Below are 27,935 nucleotides of genomic sequence, written 5' to 3' on the forward strand. Positions count from 1 at the left end.
ACATTGACTGGGAGAGATGCATATATATATATCAAAACCACAACAAGAATATAATGGATCGGAAAAGCTGAAACAAGTACAATAGGATAGTAGTGATTGGAAAATTGAAGGGTTTCATTTTGACTCTCTTAAAAAAATGTTCTTCTGTGCAAAATCAAGTCAAAAACACAATTACAAATCCCACATTAAGCAAGAATGAAGGTTTAAATTTACCTACATTAAAGACAATCTTCTCTAGCAATGCAAAGTAAAACGCTGTCCGTGGTGCTGAAAATGAGGCTTTGGAGTGCAGCTATTGCCAAAAAAACAGGTAAAAAATGAAAACAAAATCACGGTACAGATCACATCAAATAACTAACCTCCAGAGGAGAGTCAGGTTCATCAAGGATGTTCTTTTCACTCTGTATCCGCTGCATCGTCCCTGTAGAACTGGGGTCCATTATCAGCACGTTCTGACTACCAGCTCTGCCGAACTTACAGTCACTCTTTCTGGAGTCAGTCGTCCTGCACACCTCGTAATTGTACACGTGTTGGAGAGTCCCTGTTCCCCCCAAAGTGTCCGAGTAACGTGGTGGATAATATGGAATCACAGGGAGATTGGAGTGATACAGGACGCGAGACTGTCTCCATCTGTAGATTTTCACTGAGATAATAACCACTAAACACGTGATGAAGAGGAAGGAAACTACAGCCAGAGCCAACACTAAGTAAAAAGTCAGGTTGTCATTGTACTCCTTGTCCTGTTTAAAGTCAGTGAACTCCGACAGCACTTCAGAGAAGCTGTCCGCCACCGCCACGTTAACAATGACTGTAGCTGAACGAGAGGGCTGTCCGTTGTCCTCCACTATAACAGTCAGTTTCTGATTCACAGGATCTTTATCAGTCACTTGGCGGATAGTTCTTATTTCTCCATTCTGTAAGCCCACTTCAAACAGCGCCCTGTCTGTGGCTTTCTGGAGTTTATAGGAGAGCCAGGCATTCTGTCCAGAGTCCACATCAACAGCCACCACTTTAGAGACCAGATAGCCCACATCTGCTGAACGAGGCACCATCTCACCCACCACAGAGCCACCAGTCTGGACTGGGTACAGAACCTGAGGGGGGTTGTCGTTCTGGTCCTGGATCAGTATTTTCACAGTCACATTACTATTGAGTGGAGGAGATGCTCCATCCTGAGCTTTGACGATAAAGTTTAGTTCTTTCATTTGCTCATAATCAAACGAACGCACTGCATGTATCACTCCATTTTCTGCATTCACAGAAACATAATTAGAAACTAGAGAACCACCGATATTACCATCCTCCAGAATATAAGAAATGCGAGCGTTTTGGTTTTCATCAGGATCTTTAGCCACGAGCTTCAGAACAGAAACACCAGGAGAATTATTCTCTGCAATAAACGCATTGTAAACACTTTGTGAAAACACAGGAGCATTATCGTTCACATCAGAGACCTTTAAATGAAAGGTTCTTTTTGTTGACAGAGGTGGAATTCCTGCATCTGTCGCAACAACAGTGATGTTATAGTCTGAGACACTTTCACGATCTAATACAGTGTCTGTTACTAACGTGTAGTAATTTCTTACATTAGATTTGATCTTAAAAGGTGCGTTTCCTTCTATTCTACATGTTACTTGTCCGTTATCACCTGAATCGAGGTCTTTTACGTTTATGATGCCAATAGTTGTACCAGGAGGAGAATCCTCTGACACAGGACTAGTGAATGACATGACACTTATAGTCGGGGCGTTGTCATTCACATCACTTACTTCAATTATCAATTTACTCTCATCGCTTAAACCCCCGAAATCTTTTGCATCTATTCTCAATTCGTACTTTTTGTCTTTTTCATAATCAATTAAATCCGTCAATGATATTACTCCAGTTTTTTCATCTATTGCAAACAAATTACCAAAACCACTCCTTGAATCTGAAAAATGATATGTTATTAGACTGTATGACCCAAAGTCAGCGTCAGTAGCATTAACAGTTATCACGTACGTACCTTTAGGTGAATTTTCCATGACAGTAGCTTTGTAAACAGACTGATTAAATACAGGTGCATTATCATTGGCATCGAGAACAGTAACGTCTATATTTACTGTGCCAGATCTCTGCGGAGTTCCTCCATCTACTGCTATGAGCTTTAGAGTCAGATGAGGGTTTGTCTCTCTGTCTAATTGTTTCTGAAGCACCATCGCTGCGTATTTCTTTCCATCTGCATTAGAACTTTGTTTTAATACGAAATTATCATTATCGGTTAAAAAATATTCGCCGAGTCCATTAACGCCTACATCTGGGTCATCTGCACTCGCCAGTGAAAAACGAGACCCAATATTTGCGGATTCACTGATTTCAAAAGTGATGCTATTCCGTTCAAACGTGGGCGAATGATCATTAATGTCAGTTACTTCGATTGTAATCTGATGCAGCTCCATCGGGTTTTCTAAAATCACCTCAAAGCTGAAACTACACGGTGTTACGTCTCCACAAAGCTGCTCTCGGTCTATTCTCTCATTCACCACTAAAATCCCTTTGTCTGTCTTCAGCTCGGTGTACTGGATGTTTTCTCCGGTTATGATACGGGCCCGACCAGATTGAAGCCTTTTCGTATCCAAACCAAGATCCTGTGCAACATTACCGATGAGGGAGCCTTTCTTCATCTCCTCTGGGATTGAATATCGGATGTGTCCGCTGACCATACAACTGAAATAAATAACGAGGACCAGTAGCTGCAAATGTCCGCAGCCAAAGCGCCATTTTACGCACCGTATTCCAAACTCCATTGTAGAAAAAACACGAAATATGAACCGAATGGCCGAAATAATCCAAGCAAAGATGCAAATTATGTGAAAACAAGATATCCACAGAAAAGCAGTGACTTCCCTGTATAGATGTCGATGAGAGCGAGAATTCGCCTCGAATGCCAGCCTACATAATGTACTGTGTCCTCGCTTCTCTCATATGGCAGAAGAAAAAGGGAGGGGACTCTATGAGGACGATGTAACATTGGATTGTGTTGACCAACAGCGTCCCTTACTGTCTAAAATAAGTAACAGTGGTTACTTTTGGAGAGCTGTATTCAAAATGATAGCAAACAGAAGTAATAAAATAATCAAATGAAAAAAAGAACAAATTTCACACGGCCCATCTCTGCTGTGCACGCAGTTACTGCAGCACATTGACTGTAATATAAATGTATATAACATAAAACCATAGCAATGGTATCATCGTTCGGTAAAGACTGCAATAGGTACACTCGGAAATTTGGGATTTGAGAATTGAGGGGTTTCATTGTGATTGTCAGAAAAAATATTCGGGGTCACATCAGATCACAAACACGAGTACAAATCCCACATCAAGTAACAATAAACTTTAAACGTTACTTCAGGAAAAAAAAAGAAAAACAATCTGAGCAAACGATGCAAACTAAAACGCTGTCCGTGGTGCTGAAAATGAGGCAACAACGTCCAGCAATTTGCAAAAAAACAAGTCAAATACAAACAAAATCAAGAAAAAGAGTCAAGAGCACATCACGCAACTAACCTCCAGAGGAGAGTCTGGTTCATCCAGGATGTTCTTTTCACCCTGTATCCGCTGCATCGTCCCTGTAGAACTGGGGTCCACTATCAGCACGTTCTGACTACCAGCTCTGCCGAACTTACAGTCACTCTTTCTGGAGTCAGTCGTCCTGCACACCTCGTAATTGTACACGTGTTGGAGAGTCCCTGTTCCCCCCAAAGTGTCAGAGTAACGTGGTGGATAATATGGAATCACGGGGAGATTGGAGTGATACAGGACGCGAGACTGTCTCCATCTGTAGATTTTCACTGAGATTATAACCACTAAACACGTGATGAAGAGGAAGGAAACTACAGCCAGAGCCAACACTAAGTAAAAAGTCAGGTTGTCATTGTACTCCTTGTCCTGTTTAAAGTCAGTGAACTCCGAAAGCACTTCGGAGAAGCTGTCCGCCACCGCCACGTTAACAATGACTGTAGCTGAACGAGAGGGCTGTCCGTTGTCCTCCACTATAACAGTCAGTTTCTGATTGACAGGATCTTTATCAGTCACTTGGCGGATAGTTCTTATTTCTCCATTCTGTAAGCCCACTTCAAACAGCGCCCTGTCTGTGGCTTTCTGGAGTTTGTAGGAGAGCCAGGCATTCTGTCCAGAGTCCACATCAACAGCCACCACTTTAGAGACCAGATAGCCCACATCTGCTGAACGAGGCACCATCTCACCCACCACAGAGCCACCAGTCTGGACTGGGTACAGAACCTGAGGGGGGTTGTCGTTCTGGTCCTGGATCAGTATTTTCACAGTCACATTACTACTGAGTGGAAGAGAACCTCCATCCTGAGCTTTGACGCGGAAGTGGAAATCTTTGATCTGCTCATAATCAAACGAACGCACTGCATGTATTACTCCATTTTCTGCATTCACAGAAACATAATTAGAAACTAGAGAACCACCGATATTACCATCCTCCAGAATATAAGAAATGCGAGCGTTTTGGTTTTCATCAGGATCTTTAGCCACGAGCTTCAGAACAGAAACACCAGGAGAATTATTCTCTGCAATAAACGCATTGTAAACACTTTGTGAAAACACAGGAGCATTATCGTTCACATCAGAGACCTTTAAATGAAAGGTTCTTTTTGTTGATAGAGGAGGAATTCCTGCATCTGTCGCAACAACAGTGATGTTATAGTCTGAGACACTTTCACGATCTAATACAGTGTCTGTTACTAACGTGTAGTAATTTCTTACATTAGATTTGATCTTAAAATGTGCGTTTCCTTCTATTCTACACGTTACTTGTCCGTTATCATCTGAATCGAGATCTTTTACATTTATGATGCCAATAGTTGTACCAGGAGGAGAATCCTCTGACACAGGACTAGTGAATGACATGACACTTATAGTCGGGGCGTTGTCATTCACATCACTTACTTCTATTATCACTTTACCCTCATCTCTTAAACCTCCGTGATCTTTTGCATCGATTCTCAATTCGTACTTTTTTTCTTTTTCATAATCAATCAAATCTGTCAGTGAAATTACTCCAGTTGTCTCATCTATTGCAAACAAATTACCAAAATCATTACCGAGATCGGAGATATGATATGTTATTAGACAGTTTGAGCCAAAATCAGCGTCAGTTGCATTAACAGTTGTCACGTACGTACCTTTAGGTGAATTCTCCATGACTGTAGCTTTGTAAACAGACTGATTAAATACAGGTGCATTATCATTGATATCTAGAACAGTTACATCTATATTTACTGTGCCAGATCTCTGTGGAGTTCCTCCATCTACTGCTATGAGCTTTAGAGTCAGGTGAGGATTTGTCTCTCTGTCTAATTGTTTCTGAAGCACCATCGCCGCGTATTTCTTTCCATCTGCATGAGAACTTTGTTTTAAAACAAAATGATCATTATCAGATAAAAAATATTCCCTCAGTCCATTAATGCCTACATCTGGGTCATCTGCACTCGTCAGTGAAAAACGAGAGCCAACATTAGCAATTTCACTGATTTCAAAACTGATGCTATTTCTTTTAAACGTGGGCGAATGATCATTAATGTCTGTTACTTCAATTGTAATCTGATGCAGCTCCATCGGGTTTTCTAAAATCACCTCAAAGCTGAAACTACACGGTGTCACGTCTCCACAAAGCTGCTCTCGGTCTATTCTCTCGTTCACCACTAAAATCCCTTTGTCTGTCTTCAGCTCGGTGTACTGGATGTTGTCTCCGGTTATGATACGGGCCCGACCAGAACGAAGCCTTTTCGTATCCAAACCAAGATCCTGTGCAACATTACCGATGAGGGAGCCTTTCTTCATCTCCTCTGGGATTGAATATCGGATGTGTCCGCTGACCATACAACTGAAATAAATAACGAGGACTAGAAGCTGCAAATGTCCGCAGCCAAAGCGCCATTTTACGCACCGTATTCCAAACTCCATTGAAGAAGAGAAAAACAAGAAATATGAACCGAATGGTATAATCGGTAATCCAAGCAAACATAAAAATTGTGGAATAACAAGATTTCCACAGAAAAGTACCGATGACTTCACTGTATTGATGTCGGTTGGAACGACTATTCCCCTCCAATGTCAGCCTACATAATGTACTGTGTATTTGCTTCTCACATGAACGAGAGGGGAAAGGGAGGGGACTTTGAGTCGATGATATAAATTGTGTTGCATTGACCAACAGCGTCCCTTACTGTCTAAAATCAGTAACACAGTTGTTACTTGTGGAGTACAGTATTCAATTTGAGAGTTCAAAGAAGGTAATAAAATAAAATACAACACATTATTTCGGCCTATCTCTGCTGTGCACGCAGTCATTTCCAAAATATTCAGAACTGACAATTAAAAGATATATGCAATGCATTGACTGGAACATAGATTTTACAAGACCACAACAATACTATCATGGTTCAAAAAAAGGCTGACGCAAACAATTGGATAGTAATATTTGAGAATCGAGCCGTTTCATGGTTATTGTCAGAAAAAAATATTCGGTGTCACATTAGATCAAAAACACAAGTACATATCCCACAAAAAAGAACAATGGAGGTTTAAATGTAACTACAAAACAAAAAAACACAAATCTGAGCAAGGGATGAAAGCTAAACCGCTGTCCGTGGTGCTGATCGTGTGGCCAAAACGTGTAGCAATTTGCAAAAAAAACAAGTCAAATCAAAATAAAATGAAGATAAAAAGTCGAGAGCACATCACTTAACTGACCTCTAGAGGAGATTCTGGCTCATCAAGGATGTTCTTTTCACTCTGTATCCGCTGCATCGTCCCTGTAGAACTGGGGTCCATTATCAGCACGTTCTGACTACCAGCTCTGCCGAACTTACAGTCACTCTTTCTGGAGTCAGTCGTCCTGCACACCTCGTAATTGTACACGTGTTGGAGAGTCCCTGTCCCTCCCAAAGTGTCTGAGTAACGTGGTGGATAATATGGAATCACGGGGAGATTGGAGTGATACAGGACGCGAGACTGTCTCCATCTGTAGATTTTCACTGAGATAATAACCACTAAACACGTGATGAAGAGGAAGGAAACTACAGCCAGAGCCAACACTAAGTAAAAAGTCAGGTTGTCATTGTACTCATTGTCCTGTTTAAAGTCAGTGAACTCTGACAGCACTTCAGAGAAGCTGTCCGCCACCGCCACGTTAACAATGACTGTAGCTGAACGAGAGGGCTGTCCGTTGTCCTCCACTATAACAGTCAGTTTTTGGTTCACAGGATCTTTATCAGTCACTTGGCGGATAGTTCTTATTTCTCCATTCTGTAAGCCCACTTCAAACAGCGCCCTGTCTGTGGCTTTCTGGAGTTTATAGGAGAGCCAGGCATTCTGTCCAGAGTCCACATCAACAGCCACCACTTTAGAGACCAGATAGCCCACATCTGCTGAACGAGGCACCATCTCACCCACCACAGAGCCACCAGTCTGGATTGGGTACAGAACCTGAGGGGGGTTGTCGTTCTGGTCCTGGATCAGTATTTTCACAGTCACATTACTACTGAGTGGAGGAGAACCTCCATCCTGAGCTTTGACGATGAAAACCAGCTCTTTAATTTGCTCATAGTCAAAAGAGCGCACTGCATGTATCACTCCATTTTCTGCATTCACAGAAACATAATTAGAAACTAGAGAACCACCGATATTACCATCCTCCAGAATATAAGAAATGCGAGCGTTTTGGTTTTCATCAGGATCTTTAGCCACGAGCTTCAGAACAGAAACACCAGGAGAATTATTCTCTGCAATAAACGCATTGTAAACACTTTGTGAAAACACAGGAGCATTATCGTTCACATCAGAGACCTTTAAATAAAAGGTTCTTTTTGTTGACAGAGGTGGAATTCCTGCATCTGTCGCAACAACAGTGATGTTATAGTCTGAGACACTTTCACGATCTAATACAGTGTCTGTTACTAATGTGTAGTAATTTCTTACATTAGATTTGATCTTAAAAGGTGCGTTTCCTTCTATTCTACATGTTACTTGTCCGTTAACATCTGAATCGAGATCTTTTACATTTATGATGCCAATAGTTGTACCAGGAGGAGAATCCTCTGACACAGGACTAGTGAATGACATGACACTTATAGTCGGGGCGTTGTCATTCACATCACTTACTTCTATTATCACTTTACCCTCATCTGTTAAACCCCCATGATCTTTTGCATCTATCCTGAATTCGTACTTTTTGTCTTTTTCATAATCAATCAAATCCGTGACTGAAATTACTCCAGTTGTTTCATCTATTGCAAACAAATTACCCAGGCCACTCCTGGAATCGGAGAAATGATATGTTATTAGACTGTTTGAGCCAAAATCTGCGTCAGTAGCATTAACAGTTGTAACGTACGTACCTTTGGGTGAATTTTCCATGACAGTAGCTTTGTAAACAGACTGATTAAATACAGGTGCATTATCATTTATATCAAGAACATTAACATCTATATTTACTGTGCCAGATCTCTGTGGAGTTCCTCCATCTACTGCTATGAGCTTTAGCGTCAGGTGAGGATTTGTCTCTCTGTCTAATTGTTTCTGAAGCACCATCGCTGCGTATTTCTTTCCATCAGCATGAGAACTTTGTTTTAAAACGAAATGATCATTATCGGTTAAAAAGTATTCGCCGAGTCCATTAACACCTACATCTGGGTCCTGTGCTGCTGCAAGTGGAAAACGAGAGCCAACATTTGCAGATTCGCTGATTTCAAAATTGATGCTATCGCTGTCAAATGTGGGCGAATGATCATTAATGTCTGTTACTTCAATTGTAATTTGATGCAGCTCCATCGGGTTTTCTAAAATCACCTCAAAGCTGAAACTACACGGTGTTACGTCTCCACAAAGCTGCTCTCGGTCTATTCTCTCATTCACCACTAAAATCCCTTTGTCTGTCTTCAGCTCGGTGTACTGGATGTTTTCTCCGGTTATGATACGGGCCCGACCAGAACGAAGCCTTTTCGTATCCAAACCAAGATCCTGTGCAACATTACCGATGAGGGAGCCTTTCTTCATCTCCTCTGGGATTGAATATCGGATGTGTCCGCTGACCATACAACTGAAATAAATAACGAGGACTAGAAGCTGCAAATGTCCGCAAGCAAAGCGCCATTTTACGCACCGTATTCCAAACTCCATTGAAGAAGAAAAAAACAAGAAATATGAACCGAATGGTATAATCGGTAATCCAAGCAAACATAAAAATTGTGGAAAAACAAGATTTCCACAGAAAAGTACCGATGACTTCACTGTATTGATGTCGGTTAGAACGACTATTCCCCTCCAATGTCAGCCTACATAATGTACTGTGTCTTTGCTTCTCACATGAACGAGAGGGGAAAGGGAGGTGACTTTGAGTCGATGATATAAATTGAGTTGCATTGACCAACAGCGTCCCTTACTGTCTAAAATCAGTAACACAGTTGTTACTTGTGGAGTACAGTATTCAATTTGAGAGTTCAAAGAAGGTAATAAAATAAAATACAACACATTATTTCGGCCCATCTCTGCTGTGCACGCAGTTATTTCCAAAATATACAGAACTGACAATTAAAAGATATATGCAATGCATTGACTGGAACATATATTTTACAAGACCACAACAATACTATCATGGTTCAAAAAAGGCTGACGCAAACAATTGGATAGTAATGATTTGAGAATCGAGCCTTTTCATGGTTGTTGTCAGAAAAAAATATTCGGTGTCACATTAGATCAAAAACACGAGTACATATACCACAAAAAAGAACAATGGAGGTTTAAATGTAACTACAAAACAAAAAAACACAAATCTAAGCAGGGGATGAAAGCTAAACCGCTGTCCGTGGTGCTGATCGGGTGGCCAAGACGTGCAGCAATTTGCAAAAAAAACAGTCAAATCAAAATAAAATGAAGATAAAAAGTTGAGAGCACATCACTTAACTAACCTCTAGAGGAGATTCTGGCTCATCCAGGATGTTCTTTTCACTCTGTATCCGCTGCATCGTCCCTGTAGAACTGGGGTCCATTATCAGCACGTTCTGACTACCAGCTCTGCCGAACTTACAGTCACTCTTTCTGGAGTCAGTTGTCCTGCACACCTCGTAATTGTACACGTGTTGGAGAGTCCCTGTTCCCCCCAAAGTGTCTGAGTAACGTGGTGGATAATATGGAATCACAGGGAGATTGGAGTGATACAGGACACGAGACTGTCTCCATCTGTAGATTTTCACTGAGATAATAACCACTAAACACGTGATGAAGAGGAAGGAAACTACAGCCAGAGCCAACACTAAGTAAAAAGTCAGGTTGTCATTGTACTCCTTGTCCTGTTTAAAGTCAGTGAACTCTGACAGCACTTCAGAGAAGCTGTCCGCCACCGCCACGTTAACAATGACTGTAGCTGAACGAGAGGGCTGTCCGTTGTCCTCCACTATAACAGTCAGTTTTTGGTTCACAGGATCTTTATCAGTCACTTGGCGGATAGTTCTTATTTCTCCATTCTGTAAGCCCACTTCAAACAGCGCCCTGTCTGTGGCTTTCTGGAGTTTATAGAAGAGCCAGGCATTCTGTCCAGAGTCCACATCAACAGCCACCACTTTAGAGACCAGATAGCCCACATCTGCTGAACGAGGCACCATCTCACCCACCACAGAGCCACCAGTCTGGATTGGGTACAGAACCTGAGGGGGGTTGTCGTTCTGGTCCTGGATCAGTAGTTTCACAGACACGTTACTACTGAGTGGAGGAGAACCTCCATCCTGAGCTTTGACGACAAAGTTCAGTTCTTTCATTTGCTCATAATCAAACGAGCGCACTGCATGTATCACTCCATTTTCTGCATTTAAAGAAACGTAATTAGAAACTAGAGAACCACCGATATTACCATCCTCCAGAATATAAGAAATGCGAGCGTTTTGGTTTTCATCAGGATCTTTAGCCTCGAGCTTTAGAACAGAAACGCCTGGAGAATTATTCTCTGCAATAAACGCATTGTAAACACTTTGTGAAAACACAGGAACATTATCGTTCACATCAGAGACCTTTAAATGAAAGGTTCTTTTTGTTGACAGAGGTGGAATTCCTGCATCTGTTGCAACAACAGTGATGTTATAGTCTGAGACACTTTCACGATCTAATACAGTGTCTGTTACTAACGTGTAGTAATTTCTTACATTAGATTTGATCTTAAAAGGTGCGTTTTGTTCTATTCTACAAGTAACTTGTCCATTATCACCTGAATCTAGATCTTTTACGTTTATGATGCCAATAGTTGTACCAGGAGGAGAATCCTCTGACACAGGACTAGTGAATGACATGACACTTATAGTTGGGGCGTTGTCATTCACATCACTTACTTCTATTATCACTTTACTCGCATCGGTCAAACCTCCGTGATCTTTTGCATCGACTCTCAATTCGTATTTATTGTCTTTTTCATAATCAATCAAATCCGTCAGTGAAATTACTCCAGTTTTTTCATCTATTGCAAACACATTATCAAAACCACTCCCTAGGTCTGAAAAATGATACGTTATTAGACTATTTGCCCCAAAATCAGCGTCAGTAGCATTAACAGTTATCACGTACGTACCTTTAGGTGAATTTTCCATGACAGTAGTTTTGTAAACCGACTGATTAAATACAGGTGCATTATCATTGATATCTAGAACAGTAACAGCTATATTTACTGTGCCAGATCTCTGCGGAGTTCCTCCATCTACTGCTATGAGCTTCAGTGTCAGGTGAGGATTTGTCTCTCTGTCTAATTGTTTCTGAAGCACCATCTCTGCGTATTTCTTTCCATCATCATTAGAACTTTGTTTTAATACGAAATTATCATTATCTGTTAAAAAATATTCCCTCAGTCCATTAACACCCACATCTGGGTCCTCTGCTCTTATCAGTGAAAACCGAGAACCAACATTTGCAGATTCACTGATTTCAAAACTGATGCTATTTCTTTTAAACGTTGGCGAATGATCATTAATGTCTGTTACTTCAATTGTAATTTGATGCAGCTCCATCGGGTTTTCTAAAATCACCTCAAAGCTGAAACTACACGGTGTTACGTCTCCACAAAGCTGCTCTCGGTCTATTCTCTCATTCACCACTAAAATCCCTTTGTCTGTCTTCAGCTCGGTGTACTGGATGTTTTCTCCGGTTATGATACGGGCCCGACCAGAACGAAGCCTTTTCGTATCCAAACCAAGATCCTGTGCAACATTACCGATGAGGGAGCCTTTCTTCATCTCCTCTGGGATTGAATATCGGATGTGTCCGCTGACCATACAACTGAAATAAAAAACGAGGACCAGAAGCTGCAAATGTCCGCAGCCAAAGCGCCATTTTACGCGCCGTATTCCAAACTCCATTGTTGAAGCAAACACGAAATATCCACTGAATGGTGGAAACAATCCAAGAAGAGATATGTATGGTGGAAAAACAAGATATCCACAGAAAAGTACCGATGACTTCACTGTATAGATGTCGGTTAGAACGACTATTCCCCTCTAATGTCAGCCTACATAATGTACTGTGTCTTTGCTTCTCACATGAACGAGAGGGGAAAGGGAGGGGACTTTGAGTCGATGATATAAATTGAGTTGGATTGACCAACAGCGTCCCTTACTGTTTAAAATCAGTAACACAGTCGCTACCTGTGCAGTACTGTATTCAATTTGAGAGTTTAAAGAAGGTAATAAAATAAAATAGAACACATTGGCCTATATCTGATGTGCACGCAGTTATTTCCAAAATATAACTGCCAATGAAAAAATGCATGCAATGCATTGACTGGAACATATATCACAATACCACAGAAATTATTTGAGAATCGAGGCTTTTCATTGATATTGTCAGAAGAAATATTCGGTGTCACATCAGATCAACAACAGAAATACATATCCCACACCAAGGAACAATGGAGGTTTAAATGCAACTACAAAACAAAAAAAAACTCAATTTGAGCACACGATGCAAACTAAAACGCTGTCCGTGGTGCTGAAAATGAGGCAACAACGTGCAGCAATTTGCAAAAAACAAGTCAAATACAAACAAAATCAAGAAAAAGAGTCAAGAGCACATCACGCAACTAACCTCTAGAGGAGAGTCTGGTTCATCCAGGATGTTCTTTTCACTCTGTATCCGCTGCATCGTCCCTGTAGAACTGGGGTCCATTATCAGCACGTTCTGACTACCAGCTCTGCCGAACTTACAGTCACTCTTTCTGGAGTCAGTCGTCCTGCACACCTCGTAATTGTACACGTGTTGGAGAGTCCCTGTTCCCCCCAAAGTGTCTGAGTAACGTGGTGGATAATATGGAATCACAGGGAGATTGGAGTGATACAGGACGCGAGACTGTCTCCATCTGTAGATTTTCACTGAGATAATAACCACTAAACACGTGATGAAGAGGAAGGAAACTACAGCCAGAGCCAACACTAAGTAAAAAGTCAGGTTGTCATTGTACTCCTTGTCCTGTTTAAAGTCAGTGAACTCCAACAGCACTTCAGAGAAGCTGTCCGCCACCGCCACGTTAACAATGACTGTAGCTGAACGAGAGGGCTGTCCGTTGTCCTCCACTATAACAGTCAGTTTTTGGTTCACAGGATCTTTATCAGTCACTTGGCGGATAGTTCTTATTTCTCCATTCTGTAAGCCCACTTCAAACAGCGCCCTGTCTGTGGCTTTCTGGAGTTTATAGGAGAGCCAGGCATTCTGTCCAGAGTCCACATCAACAGCCACCACTTTAGAGACCAGATAGCCCACATCTGCTGAACGAGGCACCATCTCACCCACCACAGAGCCACCAATCTGGACTGGATACAGAACCTGAGGAGGGTTGTCGTTCTGGTCCTGGATCAGTATTTTCACAGTCACGTTAGTACTGAGCGGAGGAGAACCTCCATCCTGAGCTTTGACCACCAGCTCAATCCGTTTCATTTGCTCATAATCGAAGGAACGGACCGCACTAAGAACTCCAGTTTCAGAGTTTAAGGACACGTAAGTAGAGACTGGGCTTCCACTAACTTGGCTATCCTCAAGAAGATACGAGATTCTCGCGTTTTGATTCCAGTCAGAGTCTCTCGCACAGACAGTAAATATCGAAGCTCCAGGAGAATTATTCTCTGCGATGTAAGCGGAGTAGCTGTTTTTGTCAAATAGGGGTGCGTTGTCGTTTACATCAGATATTTTCAAATGTAATTTTGTTGAGCTAGAAAGAGGAGGGGACCCACAATCCGTAGCTGTTATTGTTATGTTATATTCTGACACGGATTCTCGATCAAAGTGTTGATCTGAGATTAAATTGTAGTAGTTTGTTAAAGACGACTCGATTTTAAAGGGGAGTTTATCGTCAATTGAACATTTTATTTGCCCATTTTTCTCAGAGTCCGCATCTTTAATATTCAAAATGGCAACGGTTGTTCCAGGGGGTGCATCCTCAGATACCGGGCTCAAAAACGACATGATATTTATAACTGGGGCGTTGTCATTCACATCAATGACATCAAATATAACCTTACTTGTCCCAGTCAAACCACCCTGATCTTTTGCCTCGACCCTTACCTCGTATTTTCTGTCTTTTTCGTAATCTATTTCACCAGACACATAAATTGTACCAGTGCGTTCATCAATATTGAAAATATCTGCTCGACTTCCTTTCATCCGAGACAAACTGTAAAAGACAACTCCATTTGAACCACTGTCAGCATCTGTGGCATTTACGGTTAATATATGGGTGCCTTTGAGTGTGCTTTCCATCACAGACGCTTTATACACTGACTGATTAAAAACTGGAACATTGTCATTGACATCTAACACAGTAACATCTATATTAATTGTACCAGATCTCTGTGGTGTTCCTCCGTCCACTGCTATTAATTTCAAAGACAAATGGGGACGGTGTTCTCTGTCTAAAGGCTTCTGAAGCACCATTTCAACATATTTACTTCCGTCTGGATTTGCATGTTGCTTCAAAATAAAATTGTCGTTTGGCGACAAAACATAATTCTGCAACGCGTTCTGTCCCACATCAAGATCCTCCGCACTCTGCAGTGGAAACTGGACCCCGACAACAGCTGATTCACTTATTTCCAAACTGATAGGTTTGTCTTTATTTTGGAAGACAGGAGCGTGATCGTTTATATCCAAAACCTCGACAGTTATTCGGTGCAATTCCATTGGATTTTCTAAAATCAGTTCAAAGCTGAAACTACACGGTGTCACGTCTCCACAAAGCTGCTCTCGATCTATTCTCTCGTTCACGACTAGAATCCCTTTGTCTGTCTTCAGCTCAGCGTAATGGACGTTTTCTGCGGTGACGATACGGGCTCGCCCAGAACGAAGCCGTTTTAAATCCAAACCAAGGTCTTGTGCGACATTGCCAATAAGTGATCCTTTCTTCATCTCCTCCGGGATCGAGTACCGGATCTGTGCCTCCGTTTGAATGAGAAAAAATAACGGCAACAGAAACATATATACTGCACCTCGGAACATTCCAAGCAATCGCCATCTTACTCCTCGGTCTCCAATATGTTCTGTAAATGCCATCTGAAAACGGTAATCAACGTGAATGCGATTGGAACCCAGAGAGGAAAACGCCTATATTAGAGGTTATTTTCGATCAGCATTAGAAGTCAAAATCCACCTATTATCCAGCGAGCCGCAGTTCTTATGAAACACAAATAATCTGCCCATGCAAAAGGCAGTGGCATGGGAGGGGAAAAGGCAGCCGCACTATGCATGGCTAAATTGATTTACCAGGCAACAGCGTCACTTAGAGGATAAAACAAGTAACTCGCTTAACATCATGAGTTTGCAGTTTTGAATTATATTCATTGTAGAGGAAAAAGGAAAGGAAAACAATCACGACGCAGAATAACGTTTTTCTGGTTGCACATTTAAATTAAGTCAGAAACGTTATGTTAGTCATGTTTGCAAAAATGATCAGTGTGCCTTTACTTACTTAAAAACAACGTGGAAAAGAACGACAAATACTGACCGTGGTAGTTGTACAGTGTAGTGGTCTGATGAGTTACAATTGGATGTATTGGAGGTTGGGCGGAGGTTGTGTGTCAAGTGTAACAGTGAATTTGTCCCCAAAACAAACAATACAAACTAAGAAAACAAAGAAAATAAACATAAAATTCTGTTCTACTATCGTAAAAAATGAGTCGTAATGGTACCAAATGACCGCAGACACCAGTGTCCGTGCGAAGCCAAACTTCAGCACCATGGACAGAGCCAGAGCTTCACTGACAGACCACCAATACAAGCTGCGACTCTGCAGATTTCCACCGAGATAATAACCACTAGAGACGTGATAAGGAGGAAGGGAACTACAGCAGGTGAGTTGTCAGGTTTATAACAACGCAGTGGAAGCCATTTGCCGGGAGAGTGGCATTATTCTGATATCTGAAATTTTAAATGCCACCACAGTTGACAAGTCAACGACCTATATTAGAGCCTTGTTGGACATAAACACACAGCCATCACCTACTTGCTTCGAAAACGGGAGGTGATTTTGTCTGCATAAGGCTTGTACAAGCAGTCTCCATCAGCAACAGCACCACCATCAGTGACTAACTTAAACAACACAGTGGACTATTGCTCCACTTTGTCACTGCCCTTAGTTAAAGCTTTAGATAATATGTAACCTTAAATGACTTTTCTTTTTTTTTTACCATATAAATATATCATTGTTTTGTGATAGATGGATGGATCTAACTGACCTACATTTGAGCAGTGGAATTCACATCTAGTATGAAACCACACATACAGCAAACCATTATTCACATAGATCTGCATTATTTAGGGAATGACTGAAGAGCAGCAGCACTTAACACTTAAAGTCAAATCACACAGTGCTCAGCATTAAGTAAAGTACAACATCAATCTTGCAAGAGTAAGAAAATGTCAAAATGCCAAAATGCCACACGTTAGCTAACTGTCTGTGTTACCAGAGATGAAGAGGGGTATAAATGAAGAATAGAGAGAAGAAATGACAGATGTGCATTCAGTGTCACCTGCTTGGTGTTGATAAGGTTGTAACACCAACATAACAGGATAAGATAAGTCGTGTACATTGTGAGGGGTAAAGAAAAAGGAAAGGGGGATGAAAACTTTCTTACCTATTTGATCCAGTTGCAGGTGCCATTCCGAGAGTGCAATAAAGAAAAGGGAGAGAAAAAACAAGAAATGAGTTAGAGTGTATCAGGTGAATCGCTTCTAAATATGCTGGGAGAAAACATGCCATCACATTTCAAAAAATGATAGGAACAGCAGGTAGCAGGCTAAAACACATCACCCACTTTATAACACACACAAAACCAAAGTTATTACAGACTTGTCACTTAAAGACACTTTAAAAACTCTTATACACAATGTGCCAGCAGTTACTTCCAGTTACCATATACTTGATTTGCAGTGTAACATTAACTCAAGAAAATAAATATGTCCTTAATTTTTTTATTTGCATGAATGAAAATGAATCCCCCACCCCCAAATAAATCCTTTGACGCAGCAATTATTTAAAGTGCACTCATATGTCCGTTATTAAACATGATTTCAGAAAAACATGTGCTGGCAAAATCAGAAACATATATCTAGTATGGAACTGAATATCCTGCTGTAATGCAACAATTCTCTGCTACTCCAGCAGAGCTTTACACACATTACGCGCGCGCACACACACACACACACACACACACACACACACACACACACACACACACACACACAATACAATCCTTCAATATGCAACAATCTTTTTTAAATACTGACACTGAAATAAGATTTCATAAATATTATAATATTGACTATTACCAATAAATATATGCACACACACTGCCCCAGGTCACCACTTCCTTAATCATATACTTGCCGGGTACGTTAGGGTTTTTTCTGAATAGAGGTGGGTCTGCAAACAGATTTCATGTTAAGATTTCTTTCTGCGACTTTTCTTCAGGAGTTTAGATGTGGGCAGCCTTTAGAGACTCTTGTTGGTGAGGATGAAATATACTATATACTCCGGCACACCGTTGACAAGTAACTTTTCCTTAAAAGCATTGAGATGTAATATCTTTGTTAAATGACGTCATTCTTATTTATTTATAAAAAACACACCCACATTGCCTAATGTTTTCACGAAAATACTTCACTTCTTCATTACAGGTTATCTTTTATCTATTATCTGTAGGTAAAGATTCTGACTGACGGCATTTGTAAATGTTTGAATATTAAACAGGATAATAAGCACTGAGATTAATAATTTAAGAGTGGTGGAATATATATAATAGTTGTTTGGCAACTGTGCTCCGTCTCAAGCAAATAACAAAAATTATTTAAGGAACCAACACTTGACTGTCATTTTAAATAATACAAATATTCGTATTTTTCCTCATTATATAGTGTCACTTTGTTGAATGACACTCAAAAACATGTACTTATACACAAAATTTTAGTTTCAAGGATATAAATATTATACACACTACACTGTCAGATAACGGACAAAGGCAAATGCGTTTTTAAAACATAAACAAAAAAAAACATGACTTAAATAAAGGTTTTCTTGTTTTCCAGAAAATCCATATTTATTCATGGTCGTCTTGATGTGAATATGTTAGGATAGTTTTAGTAGCAGAAAGACAATGATCACAAGTTCACCCTCTCTCTCAAAAAATACATGGAAATGGACAAAGAAAAAACAATTTCCCATATAAAGAAAAAAAGAACATTGTAAGGACTCAAAAGGCACAAACACTATTCAGCATCAAGGACAGAGCCAGCAGTAATTTAACGATCTCTCTTTTTTCCTATTATTCTGCTTGTGCTTGTGTGTGCGTGTGCGTGTGGGTGTGTGTGTGTGTGTGTGGGGGGGGGGGGGTGCGCGCGAGTGAAAGACATACATCAAGTAATAGATATGAATATGAAAAAAAATATGAGCTTCAAAACTATTTGCATCACGCTTTTTAGAAATATATGTTTTATAAAACGGGATACATCGACAGAAAAGCGCAATTACCATTATTACGCACGAAGTGTGGGGAATATAACACAATTTTGAAAAATACATGTGGATAACATTTTTTATTTTAACTTAGTTTAAAGTTAAATATCAACCCGAAAGCTGCCACACAGGCCACATCATGTTCCACGAGTGTAGCCTCCAGGGGCAGATATACAGGGGCATGGACAAATAAGATTAAAACCTGCTCAAACCTCAGGAGAAGTATCACAGTCTCCAAACACGTCAGCAAAGTCACTGGGACTTTTCCTCAGAGTCTGGTCAGCAGGCACTGTGTTGTCATTGTAAGATGTCACAAACTTAAAGTCACTGGTTCTAGAACCTGTTGTCAGGTAGGCGTCATAATTGTAAGTGCTGCGTAAAGTTCCTGTGCCGTCAACATCTGCGTAATTAGGAGGGAGATAAGCGCTGGGGATGGCGACTGCTCCGTCAAACAACAGTCTGGGCTTTCTCCTGCGACAAAACCTCACACCCAGGATGATGATGATGAAGGTCAGGAAAAAAGTGGACACAGACACCAGGGCGATTATCAGATAAGAGGTCAGTTTGGAATTCTTCTCATCATTAGAAATCTCCTTCAGTTCTGTCACTTCAGCCAAGTTATCAGAAATAATTAAATACATGGAGCAGGTGGCAGAGAGAGAGGGCTGTCCGTTATCTTTCACCGCCACAATAAGGTTCTGTTTCATGCTGTCAGATTCTGAAATGTCCCGCTGTGTCCTGATCTCTCCACTGTGGACACCTATAGTGAAAAGTCCTGGGTCAGTGGATGTAACTATATGATAGGACAGCCAGGCGTTCTGTCCAGAGTCCGCGTCCACTGCTATCACTTTGGACACCAGAGAGCCTCCCTGTGCAGCTTTGGGGACCAGCTCGGTCATGAAGGAGTTTCCCTCCAGGGCGGGATACAGTATCTGAGGAGAGTTGTCGTTCACATCAGATATGAAGACACTGACGGTCACGTTACTGCTGAGTGGAGGAGAACCGTTGTCTCTTGCCATCACCTGGACTTTAAAGTTCCTCAACTGTTCATAATCAAACGACCTCACAGCGTGGATCACCCCCGTGTCTCCGTTCACTGACACATAGGAGGACACTGGGACACCGTTCACCTCACCAGGTAACAGAGAATAAATCACTGTACCGTTTTGTCTCCAGTCGGGGTCTCGAGCAGTAACGGAACATAAAGTGGAGCCAGGTTTGTTATTTTCAGTCACATATGCGCTGTAGGACTGTTCCTCAAACACAGGTGGGTTGTCGTTGATGTCAGCTACAGATAACTGAACAGTTTTAGAGGAGGACAGAGGTGGAGAGCCCTCGTCAGTGGCACTGATTGTAATGTTGTAATCAGACACTAGTTCACGGTCCAGTTGTCCTGTGGTCACCAGAGAATAATAGTTTTTAATCGAGGGAACTAACTTAAAGGGAACATTTTGCTGAATGGAGCAGCGGACCTGTCTGTTTTTCTCTGAGTCTCTGTCCTGCACGTTAATGATGCCGACCTCTGTACCAGGTGTGGTGTTTTCTGGTATGGGGTTAGTCAGAGATTTTACATTAACTATAGGTGCGTTGTCATTCATATCAGTGATAGTAATAATGACCTTAGCATAAGAAGAAAGCCCTAACCCATCTTTCGCTTTTACGCGTATTTCAAATGATGTACTAGCTTCATAATCAACATCACCAATTACTCGGATGTCACCTAATTTACGGTCAATACTAAACATCTTCTTCACACCCTCCGATACATGCCCAAAGTCATATGTCACATCTCCATTGACTCCCTCGTCTGCATCAGTCGCGCTCACAGTGACCACTACAGTATCTACAGGAGAGTTTTCAGGCAGACTGGCTTTATAAACGGCCTGACTGAACACTGGGGCGTTATCATTAGCATCCAGCACAGTGACGTGTATGACTACAGTACCTGATCTCTGAGGAGAACCACCATCTAGAGCTGTGAGGAGCAAATTAATGTCTCCTTGTTTTTCACGATCTAGCTCTTTGTCAAGAACAAGCTCGATTGTGTTTCCATTTGCAGCTAAAATAAAATTATCATTCTTCTTCAGGCTGTACTGTTGAACTGAATTCGGTCCTACATCCGCATCATGCGCCTCCTCTATCACAAAACGAGCTCCCCTGACTGTGGATTCTCGAATTTCCAGATTGATAGAATCATCATTAAATTGCGGTGAATTATCATTAATATCTTGAATGTGAAGATTAATCCGATGGAGCTCAAGTGGATTCTCCAGCACAAGCTCGTATTTTATGATGCACGATGCCTTTTCGTCACAAAGCTCCTCTCGGTCAATCCTGTCTGCCACAACCAGGTCTCTGCTGCTCAGGTTTATGTCACAGTAACGTTTATCAGTCCCATCTGCGTCAATGCGGGCTCTTCTGTTAGCAAGTGCGCCCGTTTCCAGCCCGAGATCCTTAGCGATATTCCCAATAATAGACCCTCGCTTCATCTCCTCCGGAAAAGAAAAGCTCACGTCTCCGTACGCGATATGCAAAAACAGAAGCAAGAGACAGAGGAATCGTGGATGAAGCCAGATCGATGTCGATTCCATGATCATGTAATTGCGTTGCTGCCTCGAAGAATAAAGACAACAGAAACGAGTCCACCTCATATGACGAACAACGGCGATTTCAGGATGGGCATAAGAGCACAATAATCTCCGTCCACGCTGAGGGATGTATGCCTTAACCATGGTGCACAGCGCCACCGTGAGTTAGATTTAAGAAAACACTAGTAAATTAAAATTACAGCTAAAGTGAGTATAGTTTGCTGATAAACTATATACAGTCCACAGTTGTAAGTATTTACAGCTTAAGTTGGGGTCAAATAAGTAAATAATCAGAAAAGGAAAAAAAAGTTAATAATCAAGTTTAACAGTGGACATAACATCCAGGCTGATATAAACATTATAGCTAAGGAATAACAATGAATACCCCGTTTTGAATCAATAAAGTTATCCCTGATGCATTTTAACTCAATGCTTTTTAGTTGACTCATGTTCACCTAAACTATCTGCGTGCATATAGCATTAATCGTATCAGGGTTAGGGTTAACAACCAAAATGAACAGCTGTAATCAAAAGCACTGTCCAGTTAAAAGAAAAAAAAGAAAGGGAATATACGTCATTCTATTAACATGGCTTATCTTGTCTGTTTGAATCCCAGACTGGATTTTTTTTTAGCAATATTATTCAGTCAATACACCATGTGTAATAATGTGCCATACATGCCGTTTAAGATCAACTTCATAATGAAAACACAAACTGGATATATAGTAATATTCTCCAAAAAAAATCTAAGTCATTCATGCAGAGCTTTTCATCGAGCACATACAATCACTACAACACTGCTTATGAGATAAACTACAGTCCAAACAGAAGGTGCACATTTGAAACGTGTATTTTTCCTCCTGTACTGGACAGGACAGGTATAAATTATAATAAATGTCTCCAAAAAGAAAGCCTGAAACAGTAACTACGTGTAGTGACAAATGTTGAGACCAACATCTTCAGTCAATATAGCAAATCTTCCGTGGATTTGTGTCAGTGTAGATTTACTCATGTTGATGCAGGAACGTTTATCTAAGGCAATTGTCAGTTATCAGAGATACACCTGTTGCAATGATACATGAAACAGAATTCCAACAAGTATGAAGAACTGTCTGTATTCATGTTAGCATAGAAAGAAAACCACCATGCCTGCCGAGCATGCAGGAAATCACAGAACTCTAACAATTTGAGCACCTTAAACCAGCCCATTAAAACACCTTTATTTCAACAGCAACTTCAAAGCAAACTGAGCTCAGAAGAGAATCTTCCTGTCAGCTGCTGCTGAGACAGAGAGTGTCAAAGACAGTCTGGTGAGTCTCACAGCAAATCTCCTTTTAATGACAGGAAATCAACTTATAAAACAATAAAGGAATCCACTTTAAACACAAAAAATAAACTAAAAAACAAATGCAGGCCACCCATAAGCAGAGATTATGAACCTGTAGAATATTTTTGTCACACACAGAAAGCTTAGGTACATCCTGTCAGGAGACAGAGGCACGTGACCGCAAACTACAGTATTATGAAAGACACATGAAAAATGAAATGAAATCATGCCATAATAAATCAGAAAATATGATCAAGGATAAGAATGAGGAATTAACTTCCTCAAAAACGGTAAATCACTCAAAGAAAATGTAGCATACTTAAATTTTGTAATTCAAAATAAATGTCAACATATGAAGAGAAGCAAACTACAGAAGGATAAGAAATATATCACAAGGTTCTTTGGAAGATGTTTTTTACAACAAAAGAAACGGCATCACCAGAATCCGTCACACATTGTCACTGAATCTTTGTTTTAAAATCGCAGCCTTCATGCTCCATTGTTGGTATTGATGTTAATGTAATGACTTATTACAAATGTTTATTTTTTTCAGATTTTATATGTATCAATGAAAAGTGAAAATATATTTCAATATATCTGCCGTAAAAAAAAACTTAAAATGAAAGTCATAACTTCACAATGTTTGCTGTCCAAAAACCATCAATAACTAAAGCAAAAGAGAATCAATGTGCTGAATGGAATAACAAACAGACTATTTCTGAGACAAACGCACCACAGATGTTTTCATATGCAGCAAGACTGAAGCTCACAGACCAGAGAATGAAGTCTAAATAAATTTTAAAAAAAAGAAATATTTTCACAAACAAATGGTTTGGGAGAAAAGGGACAAATTATAGAAAAGTGCAATTAAGCACCTAAAACCATTATTACGCACGACATTTGGGGGCAAATAATACTTAGTAGTTTTGGGAAATGTGTATGAACAAAATATTAATTTAGTTAAAGGTTAAATGTGATGTAAAATGCAATGACACATTTCCATGGTGTAGTTTTTAAATAAACCGTGCCATTGGTATGCATACCTCTGAACAACCTTCCAAGTCTCCAAACACGTCAGCAAAGTCACTGGGACTTTTCCTCAGAGTCTGGTCAGCAGGCAGTGTGTTGTCATTGTAAGATGTCACAAACTTAAAGTCACTGGTTCTAGAACCTGTTGTCAGGTAGGCGTCATAATTGTAAGTGCTGCGTAAAGTTCCAGTGCCGTCAACATCTGCGTAATTAGGAGGGAGATAAGCGCTGGGGATGGCGACTGCTCCGTCAAACAACAGTCTGGGCTTTCTCCTGCGACAGAACCTCACACCCAGAATGATGATGATGAAGGTCAGGAAAAAAGTGGACACAGACACCAGGGCGATAATCAGATAAGAGGTCAGTTTGGAATTCTTCTCATCATAAGAAATGTCCTTCAGTTCTGTCACCTCAGCCAAGTTATCAGAAATAATTAAATACATGGAGCAGGTGGCAGAGAGAGAGGGCTGCCCGTTATCTTTCACCGCCACAATAAGGTTCTGTTTCATGCTGTCAGATTCAGAAATGTCCCGCTGTGTCCTGATCTCTCCACTGTGGACACCAATAGTGAAAAGTCCTGGGTCAGTGGATGTAACTATATGATATGACAGCCAGGCGTTCTGTCCAGAGTCCGCGTCCACTGCTATCACTTTGGACACCAGAGAGCCTCCGTGTGCAGCTTTAGGGACCAGCTCGGTCATGAAGGAGTTTCCCTCCAGGGCGGGATACAGTATCTGAGGAGAGTTGTCGTTCACATCAGATATGAAGACACTGACGGTCACGTTACTGCTGAGTGGAGGAGAACCGTTGTCTCTGGCCATCACCTGGACTTTAAAGCTCCTCAACTGTTCATAATCAAACGACCTCACAGCGTGGATCACCCCCGTGTCTCCGTTCACTGATACATAGGAGGACACCGGGGCACCGTTCACCTCACCAGGTAACAGAGAATAAATCACTGTACCGTTTTGTCTCCAGTCGGGGTCTCGAGCAGTAACGGAACATAAAGTGGAGCCAGGTTTGTTATTTTCAGTCACATATGCGCTGTAGGACAGTTCCTCAAACACAGGTGGGTTGTCGTTGATGTCAGCTACAGATAACTGAACAGTTTTAGAGGAGGACAGAGGTGGAGAGCCCTCGTCAGTGGCACTGATTGTAATGTTGTAATCAGACACTAGTTCACGGTCCAGATGTCCTGTGGTCACCAGAGAATAATAGTTTTTAATAGAAGGAACTAACTTAAAAGGGACATTTTGCTGAATGGAGCAGTGGACCTGTCTGTTTTTCTCCGAGTCTCTGTCCTGCACGTTAATGAGGCCCACCTCTGTACCAGGTGTGGTGTTTTCTGGTATGGGGTTAGTAAGCGATTTTACATTAACTACAGGGGCGTTGTCATTCATGTCAGAGATAGAAATTATGACCTTAGCATAAGAAGAAAGCCCTAACCCATCTTTCGCTTTTACGCGTATTTCAAATGATGTAGTTGTTTCATAATCAACATCACCAATTACTCGTATTTCTCCTAATTTACGGTCAATACTAAATATCTCCTTCACATCCTCAGTTGCATGTCCAAAGTCATATGTCACATCTCCATTGACTCCCTCGTCTGCATCAGTCGCGCGCACAGTGACCACTACAGTATCTACAGGAGAGTTTTCAGGCAGACTGGCTTTATAAACGGCTTGACTGAACACTGGGGCGTTATCATTAGCATCGAGCACAGTGACGTGTATGACTACAGTACCTGATCTCTGAGGAGAACCACCATCTAGAACTGTGAGGACCAAATTAATGTCTCCTTGTTTTTCACGATCGAGCTCTTTGTCAAGAACAAGCTCGATTGTGTTTCCATTTGCAGCTAAAACAAAATTATCATTCTTCTTCAGGCTGTACTGTTGAACTGAATTCTGTCCTACATCCGCATCATGCGCCTCCTCCATCACAAAACGAGCTCCCCTGTCTGTGGATTCTTGAATTTCCAGATTGATAGAATCATCATGAAATTGCGGTGAATTATCATTAATATCTTGAATGTGAAGATTAATCCGGTGGAGCTCAATTGGATTCTCCAGCACAAGCTCGTATTTTATGATGCACGAAGCCTTTTGTCCACAAAGCTTCTCTCGGTCAATCCTTTCTGCCACAACCAGATCTCCGCTGCTCAGGTTTATGTCACAGTAACGTTTATCAGTCCCATCCGCGTCAATGCGGGCTCTCCTGTTAGCAAGTGCGCCCGTTTCCAGCCCGAGATCCTTAGCGATATTCCCAATAACAGATCCTCGTTTCATCTCCTCCGGAAAAGAAACGCTCACGTCTCCATACGCGATATGCAAAAACAGGACCAAGAGACAGAGGAATCGTGGATGAAACCAGATCGATGTCGAATCCATGATCATTTCATGCGTTGCTGCCTCGAAGAATAAAGACAACAGAAACGAGTCCACCTCATATGACGAACAACTGCGATATCAGGATGGGCATAAGAGCACAAGAATCCCTGTCCACGCCGAGGGATGTATGCCTTAACCATGGTGCACAGCGCCACCGTGAGTTAGATTCAGCAAAACACTAGTAAATTAAAATTACAGCTTAAGTGAGTATATGTAGCCAATGAGTTTCTGCGTTGTGTCTTTTTTTCAGTTTTGAGTGAGGCACACACAGGAGTTGAGTTTCAGGAGGATTTATTCCCTTTCAGCTCAGAGCGTCAGTGCTCACTCAAAATCCATAAATAAACATTTAAATAAAAACCCAAACATGAGGAAATTATCAAACACAAATAAAGCAGTCTCCAAAATATCAATTAAATAAAAAAACAGCATATAAAATATATACATCATTAAGCAACAAAATATAGATATATTAAGGAAAAGAAAAGGGTCTTTAACCCACACTGCAACTCACTCCCAGACACGCAGCGGTGTCCTTAGCTCACTGCCACTAGCATTAAGCTAACCCACGCTCTCGTTCAAGCACATAAAAGTCTGTTTCTGTAACAATTTAACAACGTACGAGTTACCAACACAATGAAGATGTAACCCATGCGCGTGCATTGTAACAAAACTATTTTAAAGTGACAACAAAAATATATTTTTTTAAGAAACCAAAGGGAGAAAGATGCCAACACAACTTACCAGCTCAGAGCGTCAGTGCTCACTGAAGCTGGACACACAGGTGTAACGCCAAATTACTCCCCAGGGAAACAAAACAGGTATGGCATGTAAAAAATAATGTGGAACCTATTTACAATAAAAACAATTTTGGGGGAGTTCACAATAGAAAATTATGTGAAATATATGGCCAAAATAAAATAAAATACAATAAAATAAAATGAATCTCGGCTACATATAGTTTGCTGACAAACTGTATACAGTCAACAGATTTATGATGTAAGTATTTACAGATAATATTATGTACAAATCAGTAAAAAATCAGGAAAAGAAAGAAACTTAACAATCAAGTTTAACAGTGGACATGACATCCACACTGATATTAACATTATAGCCAATGATTTAAAATGAATAACCTTTTATGTTTTATGTCAATAACGTTATCCCTGATGCTTTTTAATTCAATGTTTTGTTGCTGTCCAGAGATGTTGCTCCATGCACATAATGTTAATCGTGTTATCTGTCAGTAAAGCAATCAGTTTCAAATTAAAACCCAAGAGGCACAGCTGTAACCAAAATTACTGTAGATAAAAAAAAAGAATTCTATTAACATGGTTTGTCTTATCTGTTTGTAATCCAGCATGCATTTTCTTCACAAAAAAGATCAGTAAACAGTCAATTCACATCTAATAAAACATTAAATGTTTGCCTTATGCAATGAAAACACAAACTGGATACAACAAGATTCTGGGGGAAAAAAACGTGAATCATTCATGCGGAGCTGTTCATGGAGCACATATCATGACTGTTTGACTGTTCATGAGATAAACTACATTTCAAAC

At 40.8% G+C, this 27,935-nt stretch overlaps 6 protein-coding genes across 6 annotated transcripts; all 6 read right to left on the reverse strand.

Annotated features, from left to right (window-relative positions):
• Nucleotides 1-341: 341 nt before the first annotated feature.
• Nucleotides 342-2,702, reverse strand: LOC310928468 (protocadherin gamma-A10-like; the record flags this gene model as incomplete). Its single annotated transcript, XM_083891015.1, has 1 exon — nt 342-2,702. One exon carries the CDS (start codon nt 2,700-2,702, stop codon nt 342-344), a length of 2,361 nt encoding a protein of 786 aa, XP_083747141.1.
• Nucleotides 2,703-3,522: 820 nt separating this feature from the next.
• LOC310928817 (protocadherin gamma-A10-like) lies at nt 3,523-5,889 on the reverse strand (the record flags this gene model as incomplete). The annotated part of the gene is made up of 1 exon (XM_083891468.1): nt 3,523-5,889. The coding sequence occupies one exon, from the start codon at nt 5,887-5,889 to the stop codon at nt 3,523-3,525; it is 2,367 nt and encodes a 788-aa protein (XP_083747594.1).
• An 864-nt stretch (nt 5,890-6,753) lies between these two features.
• Nucleotides 6,754-9,105, reverse strand: LOC310928469 (protocadherin gamma-A10-like; the record flags this gene model as incomplete). Its single annotated transcript, XM_083891016.1, has 1 exon — nt 6,754-9,105. The coding sequence occupies one exon, from the start codon at nt 9,103-9,105 to the stop codon at nt 6,754-6,756; it is 2,352 nt and encodes a 783-aa protein (XP_083747142.1).
• Nucleotides 9,106-9,968: 863 nt separating this feature from the next.
• On the reverse strand, nt 9,969-12,404 carry LOC310928456 (protocadherin gamma-A10-like; the record flags this gene model as incomplete). The annotated part of the gene is made up of 1 exon (XM_083891003.1): nt 9,969-12,404. The coding sequence occupies one exon, from the start codon at nt 12,402-12,404 to the stop codon at nt 9,969-9,971; it is 2,436 nt and encodes an 811-aa protein (XP_083747129.1).
• A 700-nt stretch (nt 12,405-13,104) lies between these two features.
• Nucleotides 13,105-15,582, reverse strand: LOC310928818 (protocadherin gamma-A11-like; the record flags this gene model as incomplete). The annotated part of the gene is made up of 1 exon (XM_083891469.1): nt 13,105-15,582. One exon carries the CDS (start codon nt 15,580-15,582, stop codon nt 13,105-13,107), a length of 2,478 nt encoding a protein of 825 aa, XP_083747595.1.
• Nucleotides 15,583-19,245: 3,663 nt separating this feature from the next.
• LOC310928819 (protocadherin gamma-A11-like) lies at nt 19,246-26,376 on the reverse strand (the record flags this gene model as incomplete). The annotated part of the gene is made up of 2 exons (XM_083891470.1): nt 19,246-20,984; nt 25,731-26,376. 2 exons carry the CDS (start codon nt 26,374-26,376, stop codon nt 19,246-19,248), a joined length of 2,385 nt encoding a protein of 794 aa, XP_083747596.1.
• Between the last annotated feature and the right edge of the window lie 1,559 nt (nt 26,377-27,935).

The sequence above is a fragment of the Microchirus variegatus genome (assembly GCF_963457635.1).
Source record: "Microchirus variegatus genome assembly, chromosome: 6".
Classification (NCBI taxonomy): Eukaryota; Metazoa; Chordata; class Actinopteri; order Pleuronectiformes; family Soleidae; genus Microchirus; species Microchirus variegatus.